The sequence below is a fragment of the Garra rufa genome, chromosome 6 (assembly GCF_049309525.1).
Source record: "Garra rufa chromosome 6, GarRuf1.0, whole genome shotgun sequence".
Taxonomy (NCBI): domain Eukaryota; kingdom Metazoa; phylum Chordata; class Actinopteri; order Cypriniformes; family Cyprinidae; genus Garra; species Garra rufa.
Window position 1 is genome coordinate 11,216,383 of NC_133366.1, and position 9,902 is coordinate 11,226,284.

Genomic DNA, 9,902 nt, shown 5'->3' on the forward strand with positions numbered 1-9,902 from the left:
ATTTGATATATATATATATATATATATATATATATATATATATATATATATATATATATATATATATATATTTGAACATTAAGATGTTTTGTTTTTTTAGAGAAGACTCTTCTGCTCAATAAGCATGCATTTATTTGATCCAAAGTACAGCAAAAACAGTAAAATTTAGAAATAATTTTATTATTTAAAATAAATGTTTTCTATTTGAATATATTTTAAAATGTAATTTATTGCTGTGATTTCAAAGCTTATTTTTTAGCATGATTTGCAGCTAAAAAACATGTATTATTATTATTATTATTATTATTTTCATTTTTTTCAGGTTTCTTTGATGAATAGAAAGTTGAGAGGAACAGCATTTATCTGAAATATAAATCTTTTGTAACATTATAAATGTTATCATCACTTTTGATCAATTTAAAGCATCCTTGCTAAATAAAAGTATTAACTTATATAATTTCTTCTGTTACAAAAGCTTTTTATTTCAGATCAATGCTGTTCTTCTGAACTTTCTGTTCATCAAAGAATCCTGAATTTACTCTGTTTTAAATATTGATAATAATAATAATAATATAAAATGTTTATTGAAGAGCAAATTGGCATATTAGAATAATTTCTGAAGGAAATGATTAGAATGATTTACCTTTGATCACAGGAAGAAATTACATTTTAAAATATATTCAAATATACAGTTATTTTAAATAGTAAAAGTATTTAAAAATTTGACTGTTTTATAATAATAATAATATAAATATAACATAATTTATGTAATATAATAATAATCTTGAGAGATAAAAAATACAGTTAAATAAATGTTGTGACCATTTATAACTTGGGAGTTTGAGCACATCTTTAGAGTTATGCATTCATTTTCTTTGCATAAACATTTTGACAAAGAAGTTTATACACTAGGTGTAATGTAAAAATTTATTTCCATAAAATGTCATTATGTTTTTAAGACAGAAAATAAAACAAAAGAAACTGAATTAAAAGTTGGCGTGAACCATTAGAAAAAAGAATGCATGCATTTTCTAACATAAAATAGTGTATCAAATTAATGGAACCCTTTTGAACAACACTTTTTATGACCAACATATGTTTTAGATGACAATTAAATAAACAGACAAGGAAAACTATGACAACTAAGAAGCATGCACAAACTGACAGATCTGTTTTGACAGAAAGCGATAGATTTTCCAAAAATCCATCATTATCCAAACACTTTAAATCCTTACAAAAGTGTTTATTTAAATGTCCACATTGACTGAATATAAATTAATGTAAAAATATAAACAATGACCTGTCAAATAATATGAGGTTTTACAATAATTAGTTTACCATGAGCTGTTTGGCCCAGTGTTATAAGAGATGTAATTAGCAACAATAGCCAAACAGTCTTTGTTCTTTGGTATGGTGTAAACACTGAGATAGCCACAAGCGAAATACAAAACTTTTCCACATGTTGGTGTAGGAATCCTGATGAATTCACAATTTCACTCCTCTCGGCCGCTCTGCACCATGGAATATTTCTTACAGGGGTTCTTCAGACAGGCAGGCGGCCATGTGATCGGCCAGCAGAAAGAACAGGGCACGTGGGTCTGGACGTTCCTCTCAAACAAGGTAAACACAGGGTTCCACCAGGTGTGAGTGAGGTAGTTGTTCGGGGAACACTTTAAAGTCTGGTGAAAACAGAGTAAGGATAAGTTCAGAAAAATGTTATACATCTAAAACATTACTGGTTATATAAATGCATTACAGTTGAGAGATTTTCATAGCCCAAAAAAAGCAGTTCTGCGAAATTTGGTTAGCTGCATTGGGATGACATTTTAGATCCAAATCAATTTAGAAATGTCATGAAAATCAACATTATCATTGAGGACAGAAGCCCTGGAGCCACTTCAGGACACAGACATGATTGTGGTTGAGATGTCTCTTGCCAGGGATCGAACCTGTTGACATTTGCATCACCAGTCCAAAGGCTCAAGCTCTCACTGCATTTCAGTTTTTTCCTTGTGGATGCTTTTTAACCACCGTACATATCCTTTCTGAGACACAGGGTTAATTTTGACAGCACATTTTGGTGCATTCACACCAGATGCGAATAATGCGTTAAGCGCAAGTGATTTACATGTTAAGTCAATGCAAAGACGCGATAGACCTCCCTGCAGAGCGATTCGTGTGAATGAGGCGCCATGAATTGAGCATTTTGGGCATTTGACACATGTAACACGCAAGTTGAAAAATCTGAACTTTGGCAAAATTTTGCGCCGTGCTAACCAATCAGGAGCTTGTTCAAGTAGTGACAGAGGCAGAAATCCAAAACAATGGAGGACAAAATCATCGTCGCTGTCTGTGGATACTCCTACTTAGGGCTGCTCGATTTTGGCAAAAATCATAATCACAATTATTTTGGTCAATATTGTAATCACGATTATTTAAACAATTATGACAGGGTCCAAAACTCTATATAGTGATTAATTTAAAGGTAGCAATACAGGGAGAAAAAAGATTGCTATAAAAAATACTGTATGCAAATCTAAAGTAGTCTAAAAATACTACAGAAATTGTATGTAATGTAATTATTTGAATGTAAATAAAACAGGGTCTTCACTGTAATAGTTAAACATGCTTTGTTTCTTATTAAAACTACAAACGTCCTTCATTCACGAGCAGTGAGTGATTTTTCTCTTTGTATTTTTATGTTTTATTCATATTAAGCACAGAGACGGCAGAAGGAATATTATGTGTTGCCGCTGTACCACACGGGTCCAATATACTGTTGCACCCATATTTTCATTCTCAACTGTTTATGGTCATTTAAGACATAACTCTTGTCAGTTTACATGAATATTCACCAAGCGCCTCATTGTGAAATGTTGTTGCGGGTATTTGAGCGTTTAGGCGCACCCTGAGCTAAAAGATACTGTACCTTTAAATGTCCGTGTTCTGCTCCGTCTCTGAGCGCAAACACAGAACAGCGCAAGTTTTCTTATGCGCTATTAAATACACAACATCGAAGAAACATTAATAAATCAAGCACATCCCGTTTTATAAAAAGTCACGTTACATGATTTAGCTGATTTGCATGTGAAATTAGGCTTTTATGGAGGAGCGAAAGCCCACCAGTGGAAAGGGGGCGGAATTGGGCGCAATAATCGTCTCATTTCCATTACTGCATTTTCATGATCGTTTGAAGGAGAAATCGAAATCGAAACCAAATTTCGATTAATTGAACAGCCCTACTCGTACTTTTATAGAAACAGTAATAAAAAAAAAGCTTGCTTGGAAGAAAGTGAGTGAGGAGGTCAGACAATCTGGTAAATTGTAAAAAATGCTCTTTACTCAATTTAAACTATATATATATATATATATATATATATATATATATAGAGAGAGAGAGAGAGAGAGAGAGAGAGAGAGAGAGAGAGAGAGAGACTACAAGCTAGCTAAAGCCACCAAATTGAGCTTATACGCCGTATTTTACAACTACTTTCCCGCTGACGAGTGGCAGAAGCCCCTCTCATGAAGCGAATTTGTGTCTGTTATGAAGTGAATTTCACGCGCGAGTGAAGCGAGTAAACTCAAAATGTTCAAGCGTTCACCTACGCACGAATAGCGCAGTTTCTGGTGAATTGTCTTAGTCTAGTTTTAGTCAACTAAATATCATAAGTTTTTAGTCGGCTAAATCTACAGTAGATATTTAGTTGACTTATTTATTTACAGTGTAATGCATTTATTAAGCATTTCTCTAAAATGGCTAAACTCATTGTATAGGCCTGATATTAATGTTTTATCATGACTGACACAGATTTAACTGCTGTGATACGCATGCCTTTATGTTAAAATTAAATGAAACCACTTCTCATAAAAAAACAAGAACATGGTCTTTTCAGTGAAATACCAATGGTTATATAGGCATAGTATGCATTCTTTATAACAACTTGTTAACAACATTCTTCATTCTTTCAAGCAGACATGTTTATTTATATACATACATTTAGATTAACCTTTATTAGGGCACTAAAGTGATTCAGTCAAGAGCAGTGAGTGATTTTCTGTCTTTCTTTAACATCAATGCAACAGACAATAGCAACTTAATTAGGTTACTGTCCCTTTAAAATCGCATGCAATCTACTAATGCACGTTGATATTCTACCAACTGTTTACGTTCATACAAGAAGTAACCGAGTGTGTTTACTGACAATTCAACATCATTTTTTGTGTATTTCTCAGTTCATGAGACATGAGAGTAATTTAAGGCCATTGCACACTAAGTATGAAATTTTCGTCCAAAATTTTCACACGTTCAAAAATAAATACTGAATTGTTTACATACTGCCTCCGAAACTTTTGTCCATCATAAGAAATTCAGATCAGGTTCGATTTTCTGCGTAGTCGCATCCGTAACAAGCATTTTGATAAGAAAGGATGACAAATATGAGAACATTTTGGACGCAGTGTGCAATGACCTTTACTCTTGCACTGTTTGAGAGGCGCTTCGGTGTCTGCGCTTGTAAACCGGACCGAATCGGGTTCTCTTTTGCGTCCTCTTACTCCCAGATATTGACATTGCTGAACGTTTTTTGAGACGTGCAACAAATGCCAGTTTATGTCCTAAATGTAGGCATCTATGCTCCTAACCACACAGCAGATTCGTTCTGGATGAATCTCTTCCTAAATCATCCCTGACTAACATTTTCGTCTTGTTTTTATCCGTTGACTAAATGTCAGTAGATTTGCGTTACCGTCTCGTTTTCGTAGGTGATGTCGGTGACGAAAATCAAGACGAAAATTATTCATCAAAGAAATTAACAGTGCTGAGTGAGACATGACAGTTGTTCATGTCAAAGGATACTTTGCTTGTAACAGTATGTACAAACGTGATGTGTTTTGATAGTTTGAAAGGATTTTTTCCTGTGTAAAATATCTAGATTGGCTTAAATCGAATGCGCAGCACTTTACCACCATCAGGGAGTCATTTTTCAAATGCTTGGCCTAATGGATTTGGATATTCTCGGTGTACTCTGAGTCATGTAAACACTCTCAGTAAAAGGCTTAGTGCCGTTTTGGTGCCTTGAGTTTTAATGACACCCTGAATCTAAATCGCAAATTGTGCAGAGAGCTTTCCTTTGGCTTCAGATGTGTGTATTTGTAATTGTTGACCATTTTTGTTCACTTTCAGAACAAAAATTTACAGATAATGTACTCACCCCCTTGTCATCCAAGATGTTCATGTCTTTCTTTCTTCAGTCGTAAAGAAATTATGTTTTTTGAGTAAAACATTTCAGGATTTCTCTCCTATGGACTATGGTGCCCCCGAGTTTGAACTTCCAAAATGCAGCTTCAAAGGGCTCTAAATGATCCCAGCCGAGAAATAAGGGTCTTAACTAGTGAAACGATGGGTTATTTTCTAAAAACATTTACATCTTGTATACTTTTTAGTCTTAAACGCTCGTCTTGCCGAGCTAGACAAGACGAGCATTTGAGGTTAAAAAGTATTGTAATTTTGTTTTAGAAAATAACCCATCGGTTTGCTAGATAAGACCCTTCTTTCCTCGGATGTGATTGTTTAAGAGCCCTTTGAAGCTGCATTTTGGAAGTTCAAACTCAGGGGCACCATAGAAGTCCATTATATGGAGAGAAATCCTGAAATGTTTTACTCAAAAAAAACATAATTTCCTTACGACTGAAGAAAGAAAGATATGAACATCTTGGATGACAAGGGGGTGAGTACATTATCTGTTAATTTTTGTTCTGAAAGTGAACTACTCATTTAATAAAAGCCTTATTTGAGCATATCTAGTATCTCATATTACTGATAAATGTACCTGCAGATTAGCCATAGTGTGATACCAGTAGAACAGTCTGGTGGTGATGAAATACGCCACTACCACGTCCACACTGTAGTGCTCATGGGCCACCAGGATACACACCACACCCACAGCAGCTGTTAACCAACACAGAAGATGGTACCACCAGAACGAACGAGGAGAATCTAGAGAGAAACAAAGAATCAGGTATGAATCATAATGGGTTTGCTGTGTGAACATGCTAAACGGTCAGAAAGTGGCTCAATGTCTGCTGAATGGCAAAAACTGAATCTAAAATTGTTTACAGTGACCTCAAGTCTGTAATTAGCAGACAGTCATTATATTTGTGTCTTAAAATAAAGTCTGCCGTCTGAGAAAGTGACATACACTCCTTGAGGAAGAGATACGTGAGTGTGAGAATGACAGTGTGGCCGCTGTACAGGAAGTCGCCGCACAGCAGATGAGATCCGGTGATTGATAATCCACCACCAGAGAGCAACTGCAAAACACGCTGCAGTTTTGCTTGGGAATCTCCGTGAAGCTGAATGAGGGATGGGAAGAAAAAAATATGAGTGAGGATATTGAATGTTGAAAGATGAGTGGTCGCTGACATGAATCTTGAAAAGAAAAATCATTCCGTAAACTTATTGAATCTGTACCCTTTGTAAAGGCTGCAATATTTGTCTTGAGGAAGTCAGAGGATATTACAGATTTAAAAGTCAAATGCATTTGTTTATCTTACATTATCTAGGTATAAGATCCTGAGGGGATCATAACAAAGAGGAACAGCTGAAATAAATTTTTACCTTTGGTGCACAGACCATGTGCATGCCAGGCACGGGTAGAGTGGTGACGTACATGGTTATGCATCGGTACATGTACAATGTGCCCAAAAGGAAGAAATATCGTCTTGCTATAATAGCCCTATATGAAACAGAAAAATAAAAAGTAAATTTTTGTCATCACCCAACAAATGTGGGTTAGGTTGAGATTCCTGAGCATTTAGAAGCATATTTATAACACTCTATCCATGAATATGAAATAACTACGGTACAAATTGTATGTTCTTTGTAACAATTAGCAGATGTGATTATTAGATTTCATAATAGTCACAAATCGTGCAATTATTTTGTTTAATCTGTTAAAATTGGCTATTATTTGTTGGACAGCAGTAAGATAAGTAAATAAATTCATTTAGCATTTTATCTATCTATCTATCTATCTATCTATCTATCTATCTATCTATCTATCTATCTATCTATCTATCTATCTATCTATACTAAACCTCATATAAAGAAGATAAAAAAGAACAGAAATGATTTTTGACAGCCTGAACATTTTCTAATCCTATTACAAGTGACCATACAAAACGGTTCAATTTAGTACAATTTTTGAGCCATAAAATGGCTTGGGGATATTAATTAGGTTGACTTCCTCAATATAGTGTTGGGTGGTTTGACCAAAAATAGTTTATAGTATAGTAGGATTCTGTCAGTTTGACGGTTTATCAGAGTTTTTCCGTGACTGTGATCCAAACAAACATGCTACATATAGCATGTGATGTAAATTCAATTCTATAATTTCAAAGTCTATAGCGAAAACAGAATGTTATGACCTTAGCTTTGTGATATCTTGCTACAAAACAAAAACAGCAGATGGGCTGAATAAGATGCAAGTTCACTCTCTGACAGCAGGTGGCGCTTATGGAACAGCTGAAACAGTGTTGGTTACTGCTGTAAACAAAGCAGCTTGTGCTTTTAAATGCTACCTTATCAAAGGGTTTACACTTATGTCACGATTTGGTCAGTTCCCCAGATGCGCAGCCATACTGGCGATACTCGGATGTAAACAACAGCATGGATAATGTACGACTGAATACGTTGTTCTGCTAATTTATGCTGTCTAAACCAAGTGGAATGTCTAAAAAACATGTGGAATCTGCTAAATCATATAGAGAAGGACTTTGAGCAGGAAAGTGTGCAATATTTTGACAAACCAAAGTAAATAGGTGGTAAAGATATGTACAAGCAGTATTAATCAAAATATTAACCTAATGTTTCACCTACCTGACCAGAAATTATATGAATAAATATGAATGTTAAAATTCTTCCCCTGGAAATCCTGGTTCAGTCTCAAACGCCTATTGTAACTCAGACAGTTTTTTGCAATCTCCTCCTTTTGTATTTGTTATAACTTTTGTCAGTCTATAGTACTCCAAATATTTTTCCCGGTTTGACAGATTAGTAAAGCCAAAAACAGTCAATAATTGATCATTTTCAGCAGCAATAACTGTAAAATATGCCAATTCTGTTCGGTTCAGTGGCATTGATTACATTCAGTGCCGCCAATATGGGAACGCTCTTTTGGTTTGACTTCCAGTCTCATCCACGTCTAACTATTTTCAAAACAGCTAATTTTGCTGCTTGATATTGCTATTTGGTGTGTCTTACAATATATTTTAATGCATTATCCTAATTATGAACACACTGGCTTGTAGTCCAAACAGTTTTTCCATTCTGTGTTGAAGAATAAGGATATTTTGCTCACTGTAAACAGTGAGTTTGCTCTGTCTGCTACAGTATTTTCTCCTGTTTGCGTTAATTTTCAGCGCCTCTGACTCCTCTTAATGAGTGTTAACAGCTGGCTTATTTGCCTAGTAGTTAAAGAATTAGTTGTTATTAATAGTTCCAAAAGATTTCCAATCATTAGTCAGAAGTGTAAGCAGTTAACAGAATCTAGTGTCAATTAATGATGCTGTGTATGTTGGTTTTGAAAAAAATCACACTGTTTGCATGAATAAACCCAGTTTACCATTTGAACCGGTCTACCGCCCAGCACTACCTCAATGCATTTTCAGTTTTATAACTCCCCTCAAGACTATTGCATTCACCCTGCTCTATATTAAACATAACCACAACAAACCATTAATCTACAATGTTCACTACATTATTATAATGCTGAGTGATGCCTCTTACTTGTATCTGTGAAAGAGCAATTGAATGCACCATATAGACACCAGAACCATTCCATTGACCTCAGTCACTGTAAACGCCCACTTCACACGGTCTATGTAGTCAAAGAACTTATCTGGCAGCGGTGGGCTGCTCTCCTTGGGTGGTACTCTCTCATGAACCACTGTGATCATAATCGTGGTCAAAACCAGGTTCAAAATGGCATAAAACAAAGCGATGAACGTCTTCCACCACTCTGACGGTAATCGGTTGCCCTTTCCTTCAGGTACGGAGATCTTGACATAGTCTCGATGTCTGACCAGGGCTTTTCTCAAGCCGTTCCTCTTTGCTTCTTCAGCAGCGTGGTTGTGGACAGGACAAGATGTACCAGGGGATGGGGTTCCATCTGCTCGAGAGGTGTTTGTGGGGTCCTTGTTTCCTTGGTGGTCTGACGATGCCATGAGTTCCCACAACTACCCACTAATGAGTGACTTCCTGCCAAGACTCTCTCCTGTAAGGCACTGTAGGTTACTCTCCTCTGCGGTGATAATGAAAGGCCTGCGTTTTTAGCTCTCATAAGATGTGGCTGGAACAGTCTTTAAAAAAGGAAACAGAAGTACATTACATTATAGACATACAGTTGCACTCAAAATTATTTAACCCCCCAGAGACTGCAGTACTACATGAATACATCTAGGTTTTTTAAATAAAAACTGCATCTACAACAGTTTACTGGCATATTAAATCTGTTAATGTCAATATATAATGGAATGTGTTTTCAATAACACGGCTATGTCATAATTATTCAACCCTTATTCAAAATTAATTTTTAGTCACTTATTTTTGTGGTAGGGAACAAAATTGTCTTAAAATTTGTTGTATTTTAGTTTGGGCTGTTACACATACATACATTTAGCCCGTGCATATTCTTAAGTTGAGTAGCAAACAACAGAGCTCTCACAAAATCTATAGAGAAGAAATAGTTTATTATTTTAGAAAGTCTAAGGCAATGTGAAGATTTCCAAGACATTAAAAGTTTCTAGAGACACAGCTGGCTGCCTTATTCCTTAGTTAAAAATGTGTTGTAGCACAAAACATTTAAGGGTGTTAAACAAAAAAAGCACAATATTAAAAAATGTTT

At 35.4% G+C, this 9,902-nt stretch overlaps 1 protein-coding gene across 1 annotated transcript; it reads right to left on the reverse strand.

Moving 5' to 3' along the window:
* Positions 1–913: 913 nt before the first annotated feature.
* On the reverse strand, positions 914–9,353 carry sgms2a (sphingomyelin synthase 2a). The gene is made up of 5 exons (XM_073842799.1): positions 8,786–9,353; positions 6,617–6,734; positions 6,198–6,351; positions 5,829–5,995; positions 914–1,679 (listed from the first exon to the last, which is right to left on the reverse strand). Exons 1-5 carry the CDS (start codon positions 9,220–9,222, stop codon positions 1,494–1,496), a joined length of 1,062 nt encoding a protein of 353 aa, XP_073698900.1. The 5' UTR covers positions 9,223–9,353; the 3' UTR covers positions 914–1,493.
* Between the last annotated feature and the right edge of the window lie 549 nt (positions 9,354–9,902).

Bases quoted from the DNA above. Each gene is read 5' to 3' on its own strand.
- sgms2a (XM_073842799.1), bottom strand. From the start codon at position 9,222: ATGGCATCGTCAGACCACCAAGGAAACAAGGACCCCACAAACACCTCT. The intron at 5,996-6,197 runs GTATGTCACTTT...GTTTCTCTCTAG, and splicing joins GTATCTCTTCCTCAAGGAGT to ATTCTCCTCGTTCGTTCTGG. The intron at 1,680-5,828 runs GTACATTTATCA...TGTTTTCACCAG, and splicing joins ACACTATGGCTAATCTGCAG to ACTTTAAAGTGTTCCCCGAA.